Below are 20,943 nucleotides of genomic sequence, written 5' to 3'. Positions count from 1 at the left end.
AGTGGAAAACCACACTACATGCTGTGATGAACTTTGATGAAATTTCCTTAAAACAAGTCGAAATGAGGCTCAGTAGTGTGTGTGGCCTCCACGTGCCTGTATGACCTCCCTACAACGCCTGGGCATGCTCCTGATGAGGTGGCGGAGGGTCTCCTGAGGGATCTCCTCCCAGACCTGGACTAAAGCATCCGCCAACTCCTGGACAGCCTGTGGTGCAACATGGCGTTGGTGGATGGAGCGAGACATGATGTCCCAGATGTGCTCAATTGGATTCAGGTCTGGGGAACGGGCGGGCCAGTCCATAGCATCAATGCCTTCCTCTTGCAGGAACTGCTGACACACTCCAGCCACATGAGGTCTAGCATCGTCTTGCATTAGGAGGAACCCAGGGCCAACCGCACCAGCATATGGTCTCACAAGGGGTCTGAGGATCTCATCTCGGTACCTAATGGCAGTCAGGCTACCTCTGGCGAGCACATTGAGGGCTGTGCGGCCCCCCTAAGAAATGCCACCCCACACCATGACTGACCCACCTTCAAACCGGTCATGCTGGAGGATGTTGCAGGCAGCAGAATGTTCTCCACGGCGTCTCCAGACTCTGTCACGTGCTCAGTGTGAACCTGCTTTTATCTGTGAAGAGCACAGGGCGCCAGTGGCGAATTTGCTAATCTTGATGTTCTCTTGCAAATGCCAAACGTCCTGCACGGTGTTGGGCTGTAAGCACAACACCCACTTGTGGACGTCGGGCTCTCATACCACCCTCATGGAGTCTGTTTCTGACTGTTTGAGCAGACACATGCACATTTGTGGCCTGCTGGAGGTCATTGCAGGTCTCTGGCAGTGCTCCTCCTTGCACAAAGGCAAAGTTAGCGGTCCTGCTGCTAGGTTGTTGCCCTCCTACGGCCTCCTCCACGTCTCCTGATGTACTGGCCTGTCTCGTGGTAGCGCCTCCATGCTCTGGACACTACGCTGACAGACACAGCAAACCTTCTTGCCACAGCTCGCATTGATGTGCCATCCTGGATGAGCTGCACTACCTGAGCCACTTGTGTGGGTTGTAGACTCTGTCTCATGCTACCACTAGAGTGAAAGCACCGCCAGCATTCAAAAGTGACCAAAACATCAGTCAGGAAGCATTGGAACTGAGAAGTGGTCTGTGGTCACCACCTGCGGAACTACTCCTTTATTGGGGGTGTCTTGCTAATTGCCTATAATTTCCACCTGTTGTCTATTCCATTTGCACAACAGCATGTGAAATTTATTGTCAATCAGTGTTGCTTCCTAAGTGGACAGTTTGATTTCACAGAAGTGTGATTGACTTGGAGTTATTGTGTTGTGTAAGTGTTCCTTTTATTTTTTTGAGCAGTGTATATATGTATTATAATGATAGCCACCCACTTAAAAAATACTAAAACAATGTCCTAACACCTAGCTAATCCAAAATATCTGCTGCTGCTTTACAATGTGTGACTCTAGTGTATGAGTGCTTACTTACTATATGTGTGTATACTGTTCCTGTGCCGTCTTACAGGGGAGCTTCATGGACCCATGTCTGTGGGTTGTGTGGCTGGTGACGGCCAGTCGTACATCCTCTTCTGTGACTTCTTTGATCGGGTCATTGAGGCCTACCAAAACCACAAGATCAGCAAGTTACAGGAGAGTGACTTTAATCATGACAACTTAAAGGTACTGTTGCGTGGACACAGAGTCTGGTCTTATAAGTGTATCTCCATTTCACATAACAAAATGTAAAATATTGTTACAAAAAAGTTGCATTTGACGGTTTCATCATAATCCCAACTACAACGTTTCATGCTTTTATGAAAAAGTTAACATTTGCCACATATCGCTTGGACTATTCACACGATTTCAGTGTGCCACACTTCATAACAGACCTCTACCAAAGATGTGTGATTTGACATGTCATAAAAACTGTTGATAGATGTTATGTCAAGATCTCAGTCATGTTTATGACAACTACAGGGGCTTGCGGAAGTATTCAACCCCCTTGGAATTTTTCCTATTTTGTTCCCGTACAACTTAGAATTGAAATATATATTTTTTTTGGGGGGGGGGGGGGGGGGTTTGTATCATTTTATTTTACACAACATGCCTACCACTTTGAAGATAAAAAATATGTTGTTATTGTGAAACATATGAAATTCGACCATTTTTTAAAAACTTGAGCGTGCATAACTATTCACCCCCCCCAAAGTCAATACTTTGTAGAGCTACCTTTTGCAGCAGTTACAGCTGTAAGTCTCTTGGGGGTTTGTCTCTATAAGCTTCGCGCATCTTGCTACTGGGATTTTTGCAGATTCAAGGCAAAACTGCTCCAGCTTCTTCAAGTTGGATGGGTTCCTCTGGTGTACTTTAAGTCATATCACAGATTCTAAATTGGATTTAGGTCTAGGCTTGGACCATTCCAATACATTTAAATGTTTCCCCTTAAAACACTTGTGTTGCTTTAGCAGTATGCTTATGGTCATTGTCCTGCTGGAAGGTGAACCACCGTCCCAGTCTCAAATCACTGGAAGATTGGTCAGAATTGAAGGAATGATGGATGGCGCTAAATACAGGGAAATTCTTGAGGGAAACCTGTTTCCCAGTCCCTGCCGATGAAAAACCTGGTGTTCTTGGGGAAATGAGAGGTGTTGGGTTTGCGTCAGACATAGCGTTTTCTTGATGGCCAAAAAGCTCAATTTTAGTCTCATCTAACATGAGTACCTTCTTCCATATGTTTGGGGAGTCTCCCACATGCCTTTTGGCGACCACCAAACAAACGGGTTTGCCTAATTTTTTTTTTAAGCAATGACTCTATTCTGTCCACTCTTCCGTAAAGCCCAGCTCTGTGGAGTGTACGGCTTAAAGTGGTCCTATGGACAGATACTCCGATCTCCGCTGTGGAGCTTTGCAGCCCCTTCAGGTTTATCTTTAGTCTCTTTGTTGCCTCTCTGATTAATGCCCTCCTTGCCTGGTCAAACCTGCTCTCTTGGCAGGTTTGTTGTGGTGCCATATTCTTTCCATTTTTTAAAAATGGATTGAAATGGTGCTCCGTGGGATGTTCAAAATTTCAGATATTTTTTTTAGAACCCAACCCTGATCTGTACTTCTCCACAACTTTGTACCTGACCCGTTTGGAGAACTCCTTGGTCTTTATGGTGCCGCTTGCTTAGTGGTGTTGCAGACTCCAGGGGCCTTTCAGAACAGGTGTATTTGTACTGAGATCATGTGACAGATCATGTGACACTCAGATTGCAGACAGGTGGACTTTATTTAACTAATTGTGACTTCTGAAGGTAAGGAACTGAGAAGTGGTCTGTGGTCACCACCTGCGGAACCACTCCTTTATTGGGGGTGTCTTGCTAATTGCCAATAATTGGTTGCACCAGATCTTATTTAGGGGCTTCATAGCAAAGGAGGTGAATACATATGCACGCACCACTTTTCAGTTTTTTATTTTGTAGAATTTGAATCATGTTATTTTTTCCATTTCATTTCACCAATTTGGACTATTTTGTGTATATCCATTACAGGAAATCCAAATAAAAATCTATTTAAATTACAGTTTGTAATGCTACAAAATCGGAAAAATGCCAAGGGGGATGAATACTTGCAAGGCACTGTATGTAGGGCATTGTGGCATAACATTCCAATAGTGTTATCCAGTACATCCGTATCAGATGTGTAAATACTTAAATGTGTTTAAATGCATTTATTGCTCGCCATTTATGGCTCGTTCGCTCTCTCTGTGTGTGTGTGTGTGTGTATGGCTGGCTGATTAATGTATACTCTGTGTGTGTGCGTAGGGAGGTGATGATTTTGACCGTGATTACGCCTTGAGCTGCGAGGTGAGTGTGGTGCGTGGTGTGGATGACTTCGGCTTTCCGACACACTGCAGCCGGGGAGAGCGTAGACAGCTCTTCATGCTGGCCAAGAAAGGTACTGCGTGCTCTGATCTACAGTAACAACATAGCACAAATATTACATACAGTGCAGGTTTGATGTCAATTCCAATTTAATTCCATTTCAATTATTGAATTCAGTCAGGAAGTGGATAATTTACTGTTAATTAAATTCACATTTTTAAATCTTCAAGTTATGGAATTGAAATATATATATTTTTTAATTGGAATTGTAAAAACATTATCTTTTAGATTGAAATTCAATATTCCTACATTTCCCAGTTAATGGAATTAATGCACAGAGAATCAAACATGTACTGTAGGATTTGTTTTTAGTAATTTCAACATCTATTCCTATATTTACAGTATAGCTAGGCTGTCTGAACAGTGACATAAATTAGAATTAGAATTGTTGGGGATAATATTGAATTGGGAATTCAATTACTGGAATTGACCGAACATTGGAATTGAGGAATTGAATTTTCTCTGAATTCAAAGACTGACCTGGAATTTGAATTTAATTCAATGGAGTTTACAGGGAGCGAGAACAGAATTAAAATGTAATTTGTGGAATTGACCCAAACTCTGATACAGTGTGATACTTTATCCTCAACGGCAATTAAAACCAAATGTAATTGAGCTCATTAACTCCAGCAGTTTAAGTTGATATGTTTTAGGCTATTCATTTACATTTAAAGAATAACAATGAATATGAGGGCTGCTATCAATTTTAATAATCTTGAGGACACCAAGCAAAAGCAATCAATGCTCCTTCTCACACAGTAGTTTCAAGTAACATTGTAATGGTACATGGAGTCAGAAGGAGGATACACTATTTCAGGGGTGCACAGCTCAAGGCCGAGTTCCACAGCTCAAGGCCGAGTTCCACAGCTCAAGGCCGAGTTCCACAGCTCAAGGCCGAGTTCCACAGCTCAAGGCCGAGTTCCACAGCTCAAGGCCGAGTTCCACAGCTCGGCTGGTTTTCGCTTCACCAAATTGATGTTACCGAATGGCCCAAATAGAAATCAGTCACTAGCTAAAAGGCAAGGACAAAAATCTGCAGAACTGCTGTCATCGAAGAATGGAGCAGAGCATCCCTGCACTAACCAATCAGACCTATAGCAAACATGATTGATTGACACTTCTTCCAGCTCTGGACCAATTGGCAGAGGAGTTGCCAGGGAAGCTGTACTCAAGGGCAGAACTGTCACAAGACAAAGAAGACAAGGGAGTGACCGTGGGAGCCCCTTCCCTTTCCCAGTTGAGGAACGGGGTGGCCCGTGACTGGCCTGACTCCAGAGCTGTATGGTCAGTGCTGCTCTTTAAGTGCCACTGGCATGTTCCCTTCTTTACAACCTAAATCATTTATTGTGTGTGTTGTTGACCTTTTTTATGCACTAATATTCTTTGTTGCAATGAAAAATACGTAAATATAATGTAATGTTCACACATTAATGTTGCAATAACTGCTCTAGGGTCTGTTTTGCCTTTTAGTCCACAGTAGTTGTAAACTGGATGGAGAAGTAAAACAACTGCTCTACGGCCTGTTTTGCCTTTAACAGTTTGTTACTAATCTAGTGGAGAAGTGAGACAGTGCACTCTTCTTGTAAGTATAGGAGTAAATCATCATGAATATCTGTTTAAATAAACCCCATATTATTCAAACCATTTTAAAGAAGCAACAAAAAATATCATGGTGTCACAAACCCAGCTGATTCTGTTGCTCGACCCAGGTCCTGTGATTAATCAATATTACTCAAAATGTACAAACAGTACAACCCAGTTAGATGGTGCCTTTACACGATGGGCCTTTAACAGATTAAAGCTATGTTTCCAGCAAAACAGCAGCACACCACTTGTTTTAGTATATGGCTGAGGGACGAGGCTATATCGAACTACTCTCACATTCATAACAGCACTCTAGATGCAAGGACTGGCCCTGTAAGTCCATTGCACACTGATACTGTTGTGATGACCATTACCACTCTGCAGGATCAGTAAAGACGGGACCCTGGTGGTATGGGTCAACATTGACGACCACCTCAGATTGGTGACCACGCGAGATGACGGCAACATCGCAGAGGCCTTCCAATGTATCTGTGTCAACATCCTTAAGGTTGGTACCCTCGGAAGACACAGATCCTGATTGCATGATTACCTTAAAGTGGAACTGACAGCATTTTAGCAACAAGAAATCGTATTACAATCAGTTCATAAACACCGAGGACGAATATGAGTTTTTTTTAAGCAAGCACTTTTTTATTCTTATTGTTTTAATTTAGTTTATATTGCAACAATAATAACATTATTACACATCAATACAGGGACATTCCGGCGAATACAATGACATTTTTTAAATAATAGAACACCAGGCGAACCCGACCCCAAAAATTAAGAGACATTACTTCTAATAATTTTTCCAACTTAAGTTTCAGGGATTTATACAATTGTAACAGTTCAATGAAAAAAACCTACAAAATTAGGAGTTTTTCCCACCCCATTTACATTTGTGAATATAATATTTGGCCAAGAGAATAATAATGTTAATAAAATAGTTATAATCGGAATTACAAGGATATGTATAATGGCATTTAACATCAAAGGTAAACATAGGTAATTCTAGAGATTTTACACGCAACAATTCATGAAACCACTTAGACAAAGTCATTTACAAGTTTTCATAAATTATTTAAAAGTTTGGGAATTACGTATACTAAGGCATTTGTGAAAATGCTACAGCACCATTGATTGGGAACGCGGCCGTGCGCTTGGACTATGAAGAGACACTGCAGTAAATACAACCTAATAAAAACATCTGTCTCGTCCAGGACCAGTCTACGCAAATACAACCTAATAAAAACATTGTCTCATCCAGGACCAGAGTCTACGCAAATACAACCTAATAAAAAACATCTGCCTCGTCCAGGACCAGTCTACGCAAATACAACCTAATAAAAACATTGTCTCGTCCAGGACCAGTGTCTACGCAGACCGATGCGCCAACGGCAATCAGATCTAGTCTGACCATTTTACTCGCCCTAGCAGAGCTGGTTATGCGCTTTACATGTTATCCAGAGCGTTCGTGACTAACTATTACCAACGACTGTTATAACTAAATCAATATAAACCACAGTTTTGTCGCTAATGGAAACAAATGAGTCAAGCACAGGCTAGCGAGATCATATTAAAGCACTCCAGCATATTTTCCTTAGGGAACACCTAGCCTGCGAAGTGCAATAACGCAATTAGCCTTTGCACCCCGGCCCTTCTACACAACACAATTTGGAAAAAAATCCATCTTGTTCCATCTTCTCCCACTGCCTGCTACGGGGCTTCCTTTAACTAGCATTTGGTAATGGATGGAAACGTCAAGCGGATGCCTCACATTTATACATCAAGTGAAATATATCTGTCTCATTGTTAGCTAGCTGTGCAATTACTTTCTCCGCCTGTTTACAGACACCGATCATATTGAGCGGATATTGCGCATTCGTAAATTCATCAGCCATTCTGCGCTCTGGGACATAGACGAGTGCTCTGAAATCGGAGTAGATAAAATAGCCAGAGTGAATTTGCGAACGCAAGAGATATGTTAACTGAATAACAGTCGTTTAAGTTCTTGCTAGCTAACCAAATGATACCTGCACAAATGCCTTTACATCCCTGTTAGTGAGCATTTCTCCTTTGCCAAGATAATACCTGACAGGTGTGGCATATTAAGAAGCTGATTAAACAAGGTGTACCTTGTGCTGGGGACAATAAAAGGCCACTAAAACGTGCAGTTTGTCACACAATGCCACAGATGTCTCAAGTTGCTGACTGTAGGAATGTCCACCAGAGCAGTTGCTAGAGAATTTAATTGGCAGTTTTATAAAATTTGGCAGTACATCCAACCGGCCTCACAACCGCAGACCACGTGTAACCATGCCAGCCCAGGACCTCCACATCTGGCTTCTTCACCGGCAGGAAATTTAAGAATACTTCTGTCTGTAATAAATCCCTTGTGTGGGGAAAAACTCATTCTGATTGGCTAAACCTGGCCCCCAAGTGGGTGGGCCTATTCCCTCCGAGGCTCACCCATCGCTGCACCCTGTCCAGTCATGTGAAATCAATAGATTAGGGCCTACTTAATTCATTTAAATTGACAAATTTCCTTATATGAACTGTAACTCAGTAAAATAGTTGAAATTGTAGCATGTAGAGTTAATATCTTTGTTCAGTATAGATACGCTAGCCTATTAGCCACGTTATGACTGATGTGATCCTTGCCCTTGCTAGTTTGATTGTATGGTCATTCCCAGCCTTAGTTACATTCGCCATTTTTGTAAAAATAAATAAATGAGCCATTGAAACTGAAACAGTGCATCCCGAATGGAGGCAGCAAACATTGTACCAGGCCAGCTCTGATTTACAACCTGATAGCAATATTTTTGGCACGACCAAGAAAAGTATTGGTCAATTAAATTAACCTTGCACAGTGGTGTAATACTTTAAAGTACTACTTTTGTCATTTAAAAAAATATTTGTACTTTAAGTAAAGGTTGTCTAAAAAGTAACTACATTCCTAAATAAAATAATGTACTTTTTACTCCATACATTTTTCCTGGCACCCAAAAGTACTCGTTACATTTTGAATGCTTAGCAGGACTGGAAAATGGTCCAATTCATGCACTTGTCAAGATAACATGTGAACATCCCTACTGCTTCTTATCTGGAGAACTCAGTAAATACAAATGCATAATTTGTAAATGAGTGTTGATTCTAGCCCTGGCTATCCGTTAATGTTTTAAACAAGAAAATGGTGCCATCTGCTTTGCTTAATAAGGAATTTATTTCCTTTTTTTTCCCTATTAAGTATTTGTTTACTTTTAAGTATATTTCAGCAATTACATTTCATTTGGATATTTAAGTATATTTAGAACCCAACCTCTTATAAAGTTGCTTTTGTGGCATAAACTGGGAATTTGATATTTTTGACTGATATTAGGATTGTCTGCTTCGTATCTGCAAAGTAGTTAACATGCTATCAGTCCCACTTTAAGGCAGTGTTAGGCAATTCTGGATCTAAAGAAGCACAGGTTGTACACGAGTGTACAGGCTTTTGTTCCAGCATAGCAAGAAGGTGTTTAATTCAACCATGTTTCTGACCGCTGTACTGGTTAGCGATATTGCACATTCAGTAAGACTACGGTTAACAGTTCGCTTAGCCATAGGCCATTTGAATTTCTGATTCCTACCACCAAACTTTTACCCTTTTCACACTTCTGAGCCACGTCCGAACTAAGCTCTAATGCGCTAGCGTATAGTTTGGGTCAGCATGATAGTATGAAAGTGGTATGGATTAGAGGTCGACCGATTAAGATTTTCAACGGCGATAACGAGACCGATTATTGGAGGACCAAATAAAGCCGATACCGATTAATCTGCCGATTTTTAAAAATTGTATTTATTTATTTGTAATAATGACAATTACAACAATACTGAATGAACACTTTTTAAAACTTAATATAATACATCAAAATAAATAATGAAACATGTTCAATTTGGTTTAAATAATGCAAAAACAAAGTGTTGGAGAAGAAAGTAAAAGGGCAATATGTGCCATGTAAAAAAGCTAACGTTTAAGTTCCTTGCTCAGAACATGAGAACATATGAAAGCTGGTGGTTCCTTTAACATGAGTCTTCAATATTCCCAGGTAAGAAGCCACCCTCGAAGCATCATTACCCATCGCTCCACAAAAGCCGCGGCCCTTGCAGAGCAAGGGGCACAACTACTTCAAAGTCTCAGAGCGTGTGACTTCACCGATTGAAATGCTATTAGCGCACACCCCGCTAACTAGCTAGCCATTTCACATCGGTTACACCAGCCTAATCTCGGGAATTGATAGGCTTGAAGCCATAAACAACGCAATGCTTGAAGCACAGGGAAGAGCTGCTGGCAAATGTACGAAAGTGCTGTTTGAATGAATGCTTACAAGCCTGCTGCTGCCTACCACCACTCAGTCAGACTGCTCTATCAAATCATAGACTTAATTATAACATAATAACACACAGAAATACGAACCATAGGTCATTAATATGGTAAAATCCAGAAACGATCATTTTGAAAATAAAACGTTTATTCTTTCAGTGAAATACGGAACCGTTCCGTATTTAATCGAACGGTTGGCATCCCTAAGTCTAAATATTGCTGTTACATTGCACAACCTTCAATGTTACATCATAATTACGTAACATTCTGGCAAATTAGTTCGCAACGAGCCATGAGGCCCAAACTGTTGTATATACCCTGACTCTGCTGGCAATGAACGCAAGAGAAGTGACACAATTTCCCTATATTGCCTGCTGACATGAATTTCTTTCAACTAAATATGCAGGTTTAAAAATATATACTTCTGTGTCTTGATTTTAAGAAAGGCATTGATGTTTATGGTTAGGTACATTCGTGCAACGATGATGATATTTTCGCAAATGCGCTTTTGTTAAATCATCCCCGTTTAGCGAAGTTGGCTGTCTTTGTTAGGAAGAAATAGTCTTCACAGTTCGCAATGAGCCAGGCTGCCCAAACTGCTGCATATACCATGACTCTGTTGCACAGAACGAAAGGGAAGTGACACAATTTCCATAGTTAAAATAAATTCACGTTAGCAGGCAATATTAACTAAAAATGCAGGTTTAAAAATATATACTTGTGTATTGATTTTAAGAAAGGCGTTGATGTTTAGGTTCACATTGGTGCAACAACAGTGCTTTTTTTCGCGAATGCGCTTGTTAAATCACTCGTTTGGCGAAGTAGGCTGATTCAATGATAAATTAACAGGCACCGCATCGATTATATGCAACGCAGGACAAGCTAGATAAACTAGTAATATCATCAGCAATGTGTAGTTAACTAGGGATTATGTTAAGAGTGATTGTTTTTTTATAACATACGTTTAATGCTAGCTAGCACCTTACCTTGGCTCCTTGCTGCACTCGCATAACAGGTAGTCAGCCTGCCACGCAGTCTCCTCGTGGAGTGCAATGTAATCGGCCACGATTGGAGTCCAAAAATGCAGATTACTTGAAAATCGGCCCTAATTAAATCATCCATTCCGATTAAAATCGGTCGTACTCTAGTATGGATGTCCAATCCAAACTTCTGTGGTGGTGAAAAAAAACAAGTCTATTAATAGAAATTTAATGGGGCAAAACTAATGAGCTATGACCGTCTCTTGTTGTCCAGTTGGAGGCACTGTACAAAAAGCTGAGGCACCCATTCATCTGGAAGCAGCAGCTTGGATGGGTAGTGAGCTCTCCAGCAGATGTGGGGACCGGCCTGAGGGCTAGCGTTCGTGTCAAGCTGCAACACCTGCCCAGACACAAACGTCTGGAAGACGTCCTCAGGAGACTACGCCTCCGCATGGACAACACCGGTAATGCACATGGACGGGCTGAAATTGTTTTAGTGAAAACTAATTGGAGTAAAAAATAAATCTATTCTGAATTTCAGCGCTTCCTTGGCACATTTGACAGAGTTTTTGTACAATTGGCAAAACATATATAGGTCATGAATCATTCTTCTAGATATTCTGAGTATAACTCTAGGTGTAATATACACTACATATACACAAAAGTATGTGGACGCCCCTTCAAATTAGTGGATGCGGCTATTTCAGCTTCACCCGTTGCTGACAGGTGTATAAAATTGAGCACATAACCATGCAATCTCCATAGACAAACAGGAGAATGGGCTTACTGAAGAGCTCAGTGACTTTCAACGTGGCACCCTCATAGAATGGCACCTGTCCAACATGTCAGTTCGTCAAATTTCAGCCCTGCTAGAGATGCCCCAGTCAACTAAGTGCTGTTATTGTGAAGTGGAAACATCTTGGAGCAACAACAGCAAAACCACGAAGTGGTAGGCCACACAAGCTCACAGAACGGGACCGCCGAGTGCTGAAGCGCATAAAAATCATCTGTCCTCAGTTGCAACACTCACTACCGAGTTCCAAACTGCCTATGGAAGCAACGTCAGCACAAGAACTGTTCGTTGGGAGCTTCATGAAATGGGTTTCCATTGCTGAGCAGCCGCTCACAAGCCTATGATCACCATGCGCAATGCCAAGCGCCGGCTGGAGTGGTGTAAAGCGCGCCGCAATTGGAATCTGGAGCAGTGGAAACACGTTCTCTAGAGTAATGAGTCACACTTCACCATCTGGCAGCCCGAAGGACAAATCTGGCTTCTTCGGATGCCAGGAGAACTCTACCTGCACCAATGCATAGTGCCAACTGTAAAGTTTGGTGGATGAGGAATAATGGTCTTGGGCTGTTTTTCATGTTTCAGTGAAGGGAAATCTTAATGCTACTATAGCATACAATGGCATTCTAGAACAATTCTGTGCTTCCTACTTTGTGGCAACAGTTTGGGGAAGGCCCTTTCCTGTTCCAGCTTGACAATGCCACCATGCACAAAGTGAGGTCCATACAGAAATGTTTTGTTGAGATCGGCGTGGAAGAACTTGACTGGCCTGCACAGAGCCCTGACCTCAACCCCATCGAACACCTTTGGGATGAATTTTAACGCCGACAGTGAGCCAGGCCTTATCACCCAACATCAGTGACCGACCTCACTAATTCTCTCGTGGGTGAATGGAAGCAAGTCCCTGCAGAAATGTTCCAACATCTAGTGGAAAGCCCTCCCAGAAGTGAAGAGGCTGTTATAGCTGCAAAAGGGGAGGACCAAGTCCACATCAATGCCCACGATTTTGGAATAAAATGTTTGACAAACAGGTGTCCACATACTTTAAGTCATGTATTGTATAATGTGTGTGTATATAGTATCTATATATGCTATAAGTTAGTTACTTTAAATTATTTTAGTTTTTTTTACAAGGATAAAAAAATATATACTGCTATAATTTCCTCCAAATTGACAAGCAAGTCCTTACATACCCTACTTTAATATGGTCGAAATAACTGAAGTTCTTACCTCTTTCTCCTTAGACTGCAGTGAAGTGTATAACATCAGTAATGCCCAGACAATCGGCTTGGACGAGGTGGGGTTCACGCAGCTAGTGGTGGACGGGGTCAAGCTGCTCATCCGCATGGAGAAGAGGTTAGAGGGGGAAGAGAAAATCGATGATCTGGTGCCTTTACAGAAGTAGAGCTGAGGAAGATGGGAGGGAAAGGGACTCCTGTCCTAATCAACAAACACTTCACATTTTAGTAGATTGACTGGGAGCGTGCTATTGTAATTACAGGGCTTTTGCGAGAATGACATGATCATGAGTTTTTCTAAAACCAACAATGTTTTAACAGCTGACTATGTTAATGTTGATTGTACTGTGTTCTAATTTAATTAACACTGTGACATAGGTACAAAGACTTATTGCATAAAAAAGTAAAATACTATTCAAAAATTCAAAATTATGCTTATGTGCTGTATATAAAAACTGTTTGACTTCAAATATTTTTGCTTAATTTCACCTGTTTGCTTTCAGTATGAAGTTTGGCATGGCCACACACATTAGGATAATCATGAGCTACAGAGCAATATACACTGCTCAAAAAAATAAAGGGAACACTTAAACAACACAATGTAACTCCAAGTCCATCACACTTCTGTGAAATCAAACTGTCCACTTAGGAAGCAACACTGATTGACAATAAATTTCACATGCTGTTGGAATAGACAACAGGTGTAAATTATAGGCAATTAGCAAGACACCCCCAATAAAGGAGTGGTTCTGCCACACTCTAGTGGTAGCATGAGACGGAGTCTACAACCCACACAAGTGGCTCAGGTAGTGCAGCTCATCCAGGATGGCACATCAATGCGAGCTGTGGCAAGAAGGTTTGCTGTGTCTGTCAGCGTGGTGTCCAGAGCATGGAGGCGCTACCAGGAGACAGGCCAGTACATCAGGAGACGTGGAGGAGGCCGTAGGAGGGCAACAACCCAGCAGCAGGACCGCTACCTCCACCTTCGTGCAAGGAGGAGCAGGAGGAGCACTGCCAGAGCCCTGCAAAATGACCTCCAGCAGGCCACAAATGTGCATGTGTCTGCTCAAATGGTCAAAAACAGACTCCATGATGGTGGTATGAGGGCCTGACGTCCACAGGTGGGGGTTGTGCTTACAGCCCAACACCGTGCAGGACGTTTGGCATTTGCCAGAGAACACCAAGCAAATTCGCCACTGGCGCCCTGTGCTCTTCACAGATGAAAGCAGGTTCACACTGAGCACATGTGACAGACGTGACAGAGTCTGGAGACGCCGTGAAGAACGTTCTGCTGCCTGCAACATCCTCCAGCATGACTGGTTTGGCGGTGGGTCAGTCATGGTGTGGGGTGGCATTTCTTTGGGGGGCCGCACAGGCCTCCATGTGCCTGCCAGAGGTAGCCTGACTGCCATTAGGTACCGAGAGGAGATCCTCAGACCCCTTGTGAGACCATATGCTGGTGCGGTTGGCCCTGGGTTCCTCCTAAATGCAAGACAATGCTAGACCTCATGTGGCTGGAGTGTGTCAGCAGTTCCTGCAAGAGGAAGGCATTGATGCTATGGACTGGCCCGCCCGTTCCCCAGACCTGAATCCAATTGAGCACATCTGGGACATCATGTCTCGCTCCATCCACCAACGCCACGTTGCACCATAGACTGTCCAGGAGTTGGCGGATGCTTTAGTCCAGGTCTGGGAGGAGATCCCTCAGGAGACTATCCGCCACCTCATCAGGAGCATGCCCAGGCATTGTAGGGAGGTCATACAGGCACGTGGAGGCCACACACACTACTGAGCCTCATTTTGACTTGTTTTAAGGACATTACATCAAAGTTGGATCAGCCTGTAGTGTAGTTTTCCACTTTAATTTTGAGTGTGACAAATCCAGACCTCCATGGGTTGATACATTTTATTTCCATTGATCATTTTTGTGTGATTTTGTTGTCAGCACATTCAACTATGTAAAGAAAAAAGTATTTAATAAGAATATTTCATTCATTCAGATCTAGGATGTGTTATTTTAGTGTTCCCTTTATTTTTTTGAGCAGTGTATATTTCTATACAAATTACAAAGCTCTTTCCAGGACATATCGTTCCTCCATGTTACACGGGTTATGGTAAACCGATTGGCTGTGAAGCCATGGTTACTCACACAAAATTGAATAGTAAATACTGGTAAAAAAAATAACAAAACGACACCAGACATTTGCTTGAGACTCCTTTCAAGTAAGCTTTAATATTGTGCACGAGTGAGACTGAATCTAGATGACTCAAGCTTTCCTCGCATGTATGTTGTGGTAGGAGGGCTTTCGGTGGGGGGAGGGGTTAATGGAGATTAAAAGGGCGAGGCATAATCATTTACATTTCTTTAACACTTTCTGCTTCTCCTCTACACTTGATCTGCTAAGGCAACACAATAGACATCCTCTCTGGAAGTTGTACCGTTAACAATTAGGAATATGCATTTTTCTTCCACGTGCAGTACCCCCTCCAACCCCCCTGCTCCCATAATGCCACAGAAAGTCAGCGGTGGAGATTTCTTGCTCAGCTTCGAGAAGGACTCACAGCTTTTAACCTTGTTTTCATATTATTTTTTTTTAACCACTCGCCTTTGCTTTTTCCTTTCTATTGTGTCTTTTGAAATTAGGAAATAAAATGTCTGCATTCTGTTTCCATTCTCTACGCTGCGTTGCGTTAAAGGGTGCGGTCTATAGGCCCATCTCTCATCTTTACAGTAATACAACATGGAATACCATTGCACAGTTGACCCTCGTCACTTTTCATACAAAATAACAAGTAGAAACGTACCAGCACTAGTGGTTATTTTACGTACTCATCGCAATCACTAATTACAAAGGGGAAAAACCTAAACCAAAATAAAAATGTGCGAAACTAGCTATATCCTATTTTTTTTTCTTGTACAGGCGAATGCCTCAGAAATACCAAGCAGCACATTAAAAGGCATAATGTGGTGGAATAAATACAATATATTTTGCAAGAAAATAAAATTGATCACAAAACAAGTCAGACAGGTGTCGCACAGTAACTACCAATTAACTGCAGTTTAGAAGGAAGTAAGAGAAACAGAGGGATATAGTCACTAGTGAGGTCAAACTGCTTGGGCATCACTTTGTGTGAACCCTTAAAGCGTTGGGCATTCTCAAGCAGAACATGAGATATTTGAGGCAGTTATAATAATTGATGTCACTTCCTGACCTAGAATGGTGGCCGGTGCGTTTATGCTACTAAAAGACCACAAATAGTGTTTTGAATGAATAGTTTTGTCCCAATATTTGTTTGAAGAGCATTTGATTAATCATCGAGCGCAATGCCAGCGACAACTGCAACACCGTGTTTAAGACTGCATAAAGCAGACTTTATGAGATCGGGCTTAAAATTGAGTGCAACTGAACAATTTGTGGTCCTGCTAGTCTACACCGTATATTTGGGTTCTCAAAGATAATTAAAGGACATGGTTCGTCACATCTGACTTAGCCAGCATAAGATCCCTTATGTAAATTCTATGCAATAAACAGAACATTTTAAACTGCAGTGCTAACGTCATCATTCAGCTACGCTACATGAAAGAGGGTTGTGAGAATGGCCAAAATAGTGCATTAGGAGGAATGACTTGATTAGGGCTTTGGGTTGTGTAGAGTTTTGCTTTTCAACACAGATCACGTCACTCGATCTCTCCTGTATTGAGAAAGGAACTTATTATCCATGAAAAGTAAAAAATAAGCTTGTTTTTTTCCTTTTCCCCGTGATAATAAAAATGTTTTTTTTTTCCTTCTAAACATTAGACTTCAGTGGAGGCAAACAATCTACAAATATGTCAACAAGAAGGAAAGAACTCCATACGAAAAGAAAAAAATACAGTATGACACATTTAAACACTTTCTGTACAGAAACTCAAGACTATACAATACCTGCAGACATTATGCTGAAGAGTCCTTGTTTTATACAACTCTATGAACAATACAACAAAACATTCTCTATTTTATTTTATACTGTACATGTGGAAAAAGTAGCTTTGCAGTCTCTTATTTCAACCCTCTTTAATGGTAGTTTAGCAATGGAATTGAAATTTTGCGGGCCATTGATACAAATGTTTTCATATTATTGCAATAATGGTCAGTTCTCACCTCTCGTTATAATCAACGATTTTGTAATACAGGGGTTTGCCTTGGGGAGGGAAAAGGGGAGTGTATTTTGTGTTGATTCACCAAGCAATATGGCAGTAGCCTCGAATAGCGGTAAACTCAATATTGCGGCTGACTCTCTTGGGCCCGACACGTGGGGCGCCCGCAAACTCAAGGAACACCAGGATTATGTCCTCTGCCTCCTCCGTTTTCAGTGTTGTATGTTAATTCTCTTTAGTTTGTTTAGTCTTCCCAAAAGTCACTTTTCACAGCTTGAGCTCGTTGGCCACTTTGGACGCAATATTCTTGAAGGCGATGGACGTGCCTGAGATCCGCTTGAAGCGCACGCCGTTGAGTGAGAGGCGTGGCAGCTTGCACACCTCCATCTCCCATTGGACCAGACTGTCCTGGCGGGCGTCGCCGTGCACGCAGAAGAGCATGAAGCGCTCGCGCTGCTCGTAGTCGCAGTTGTTGGCATCCAGGACCTTCCGGATCTCGCGCATCATGTCGCCGGGCTCCATGGATGAGGTAGTCTTCATGCTCCATGTGAAGCGCAGTGAACGGGGTTTGGAGTCCCGGGAACCGTCCTCCTTGGGTTCCCCTGACGCGCTCCTGGAGAGGAAAAGAACACAGGCAATAGTGTTCATTGAATGGGAGATAAGTAGGTAGACGCAAAATCCCAAAAGGTTGGTGAGGTGCTGACCATTTTTTAAAAATATTTTTTTAAAAGAGTCATATGACGTGGTTGGGAGTATATAGAGCGTGCAACTATTTATTTTTCAAAGATGGAATGGGGGCATAATGGAGGACAAAAGGTAACGCACAGAACTTATATAACCCATGTGTTTGGGACCTCGTAAGACTGACAACTGAATGACTCAAATATTTTATTCAAAGATTACGCACCTATTACTTATTTCCGTGTAACAAACACTCAGATCAGACACTTCTAGACAGTTTAAACACACACATGGCCCACCAAGGTCTAGCAAGAACATGGTATTCAGGGTCACGCCACTTAGACACAAAAAGCGCAAACACCAACCGCTGTGTGACAGAGGGCATGGGGACAAAGTACACACATAACAACAAAGAACAGCACAACAAGAGTGAACCGGTGACATTCGCTTAGGATCCTGAGACTAGTAGTGACCCTCATTGACATGCCATGCTTTCATTTCGAGGTTGTTGTTGCTTTTTCTGCGGGGCGGCTGTGCCGATGCCTCACCTTGGGGGGTCTGTACTGCCACTGGCCTCTCCTTCAACCGTGGCCCTTTGGGAAGCAATCAGAGTTCAGAGTTCAACAGAGCAGTGGAAGGGATCGTCAGTGTACACACAGACGATGGGATATGTGAACGTGAAAAGGAAGCGGGTGGGATGGGGTCAAATCTATAAACATACACGGTCACGCGACTCAACTCGTTCTGGGGAGGCAGCTAGCGAGGACTGCCAAAAAACCAACATGACACGTATATATTGGCAAGCAAGCTAAAACGGAGGATGATACAATGTGGAAATCATGTGAACAGAGAGAGATGGATGATAGAAGTCATCTACAGTACACAACACACTCAAACCAAAGAACGAAACAAGAAGAAGTCGGAAAGTGAGTGCAGGTGTCTGCAAACTCCAAGGCATCACAGGCAAGGCATCTTGGGGGTCTCAATCTCACTCTGTTAGTGGTGCAGGGTCAGATAGGGGGGTGGATAATGCGGAGCGGTGTAGTGCCCCTGCACAGTGGATTTTGGGTGGGGAGGGGATAGGGAGAGGGGTTAGGGAAGGGGGGCTGGCACCAGGGCATGAATGATTGCATGTCATTGAAGAGGGCTTAGAATTGCGATGAAGAGAGGGTGTGGAGGTGAGTCATTGTGGGGATATAGACATGGTAACCCATTCTGTGCGCTCCTACCTCTGGCCAGCCCTGAAAGACATAGTTCTAAAAAAAACAAAAAAAACAAAAACAATGAAAGAAGTCATTTTTAAATAAATTGGTCTTTCTGGTTTTTTTGGAGTGTAACTATGGATGGAAACGGAAAGGCAGAAAAGGGTGTTGTGGAAATGTTGTTCAATGACTTTCTCATAATGTGGCAGACATGTACGATCAAATGGTGATGAGTCCACGACGTCAGCAAATCGATCCCAATGTTTCATTAACAAATGATGTGCTTAAATACACGTTACATACGCTTTCAGCAATAACCCTAAATTCACTATGGGCTGATTGAAGGCACTGAGAACCAACTAGTTCATACTGGTTGGTTCATAACCAGTTCATACCTACTACACACGTTTAAGTCTGATTAACAATTGCTCTCAACAAACTATAAGAACAAAATCAAAACATTTCATCTTAAATAAAAATCTGCAGAAACAAATGCACATTGATTGCTACAGTAGCATACGATGAGTCTATAGAACCTCTCAGTTATGCAGGCAGGCTGCAGTGTGAGGTTAGTTTGTCGTGCTCTAAGGGTGGAGCACCGGGCTGGTGATAAAAAGCAGGCTCATTTTACCCAGTGTCCTTGACTGACTGCAGCACGGTCACAGATACTGCAGACTTCACACACTCTCTCTGTGTGTATGTGTGTGTGTGTGTGTGGGTGTGTGTGTGTGTGTGTGTGTGTGTATGTGTGTGTGTGTGTGTGTGTAAGAGAGAGAGACTGCATGCATTTATGTATGCGTGTCTATGCCTTTGCATGTGGTCCTGCAAGTGTGTGAGCATATCTTTAAGCAGCCCACGTCTCTCTCAGACCAGAGCCTGCTCACCGCAGGCTCACCTAGGGGAATAGGGCCTGGACACGACATCTGTGGGCTTAGCGCTCCGGGGTTAAGTTTACCCTAGGAACAGATCTATGATCAGCTTTCCCTCCCCCAATCCTAACCTCAACCATTAGTGGGAAATGCTGAACTGACCCAAGATCAGTGTCTAAGGTCAACTTCACCTGATGCAGGATTGAGAGAAAGAGGAACCCAACCACACACTATTATCCCTCTCCACACTCAAAGCAGCGTTGTACCTTACATGGTACCCTAGTAAAGAACTACATACATTGACTAGTACAAAATATGCAGCTGTTACTTTCAATATCCGATGCAAACGCTGGGTAAATATGGCCCTAAGGAAGGGAAACATGAGACATGATATTGGGGTCAATTCCATTTCAATAACGTCAATTCAGGAACTAAATTGTAATTGCAGTTTACTTGCAGAATTGAAATGGACTTGACCATACTCCTGCAGTTTAGTATTGTAAATATCAGATCTGAGTCAAATACATTGTCAGATACATTTAAATAATGGAGATGTGCCCAGTACAATGAAACCTATAGAATGGGCCCAAAATTGCCAACTCTGCTCAGCCTTGTACGCAGTTGTGGATAAATCAAGCGCACCTACAATACTTCAGGATAGGCCATCTGACTATTGGTCCCAGGTTTGGCAAACATATTGGTATGGTGCATTTTCCGCCCATTTCCACTGACCTGCGGACAAACTTGGAGGTGATCTTGCCGATGATGCCCGTGGAGGTGCCCCTGCGCGCCTGGGACAGAGCCCCCGTGTCGTGGGAGAGTGTGGGCGAGGCGGGCGGACCGTTGTAGGTGGCCGAGCGGCGGTCGCGAAGTTGGGCTCCGTGGAAGGTGGAGCGGCTGGAGGAGCCGCGGGGGAAGCGTGTGCGGTCAGGCGGCGTGGCGGCCGTGCTGCTGCTGATGCTGTGCGCCGACGGCGAGGCCGTGGGAGGGCTGCGGAGGGAGAGGGGAAGAATAGGTGCAGGGAAAGAGGAAGTAGAAAGAAGATACAGTGCCTTGCGAAAGTATTCGGCCCCCTTGAACTTTGCGACCTTTTGCCACATTTCAGGCTTCAAACAAAGATATAAAACTGTATTTTTTTGTGAAGAATCAACAACAAGTGGGACACAATC

The 20,943-nt window shown here is 42.8% G+C and overlaps 2 protein-coding genes across 5 annotated transcripts in view; one reads left to right on the top strand and one right to left on the bottom strand.

Annotated features, from left to right (window-relative positions):
* LOC139364527 (creatine kinase M-type) overlaps window positions 1-14,884 on the top strand; it is a 23,398-nt gene extending 8,514 nt beyond the window's left edge. The window contains exons 4-9 of the mRNA XM_071101324.1: window positions 1,532-1,686; window positions 3,810-3,942; window positions 5,057-5,213; window positions 5,898-6,021; window positions 11,131-11,320; window positions 12,891-14,884. Coding sequence (XP_070957425.1) covers window positions 1,532-1,686; window positions 3,810-3,942; window positions 5,057-5,213; window positions 5,898-6,021; window positions 11,131-11,320; window positions 12,891-13,051 — 920 coding nt within the window. The 3' untranslated portion in view covers window positions 13,052-14,884. The remainder of the gene's footprint in view (window positions 1-1,531; window positions 1,687-3,809; window positions 3,943-5,056; window positions 5,214-5,897; window positions 6,022-11,130; window positions 11,321-12,890) is intronic.
* Window positions 14,885-15,091: 207 nt separating this feature from the next.
* The window catches only part of LOC139364526 (serine/threonine-protein kinase MARK1-like), a 97,154-nt gene continuing 91,302 nt past the window's right edge, over window positions 15,092-20,943 (bottom strand). For 2 of the 4 annotated variants that reach the window (XM_071101320.1, XM_071101319.1), the window contains 3 exons: window positions 20,507-20,764; window positions 18,252-18,296; window positions 15,092-17,635 (listed from right to left, as the gene is read on the bottom strand). In XM_071101320.1, coding sequence (XP_070957421.1) covers window positions 17,290-17,635; window positions 18,252-18,296; window positions 20,507-20,764 — 649 coding nt within the window. In that variant the 3' untranslated portion in view covers window positions 15,092-17,289. The remainder of the gene's footprint in view (window positions 17,636-18,251; window positions 18,297-20,506; window positions 20,765-20,943) is intronic. The other 2 variants (XM_071101323.1, XM_071101322.1) reach the window with 1 other exon arrangement.

This window comes from Oncorhynchus clarkii, chromosome 13, assembly GCF_045791955.1.
Source record: "Oncorhynchus clarkii lewisi isolate Uvic-CL-2024 chromosome 13, UVic_Ocla_1.0, whole genome shotgun sequence".
Classification (NCBI taxonomy): domain Eukaryota; kingdom Metazoa; phylum Chordata; class Actinopteri; order Salmoniformes; family Salmonidae; genus Oncorhynchus; species Oncorhynchus clarkii.
Note: the sequence above shows the minus strand (reverse complement) of the source record. Positions and strands in the feature narration are given on the sequence as shown.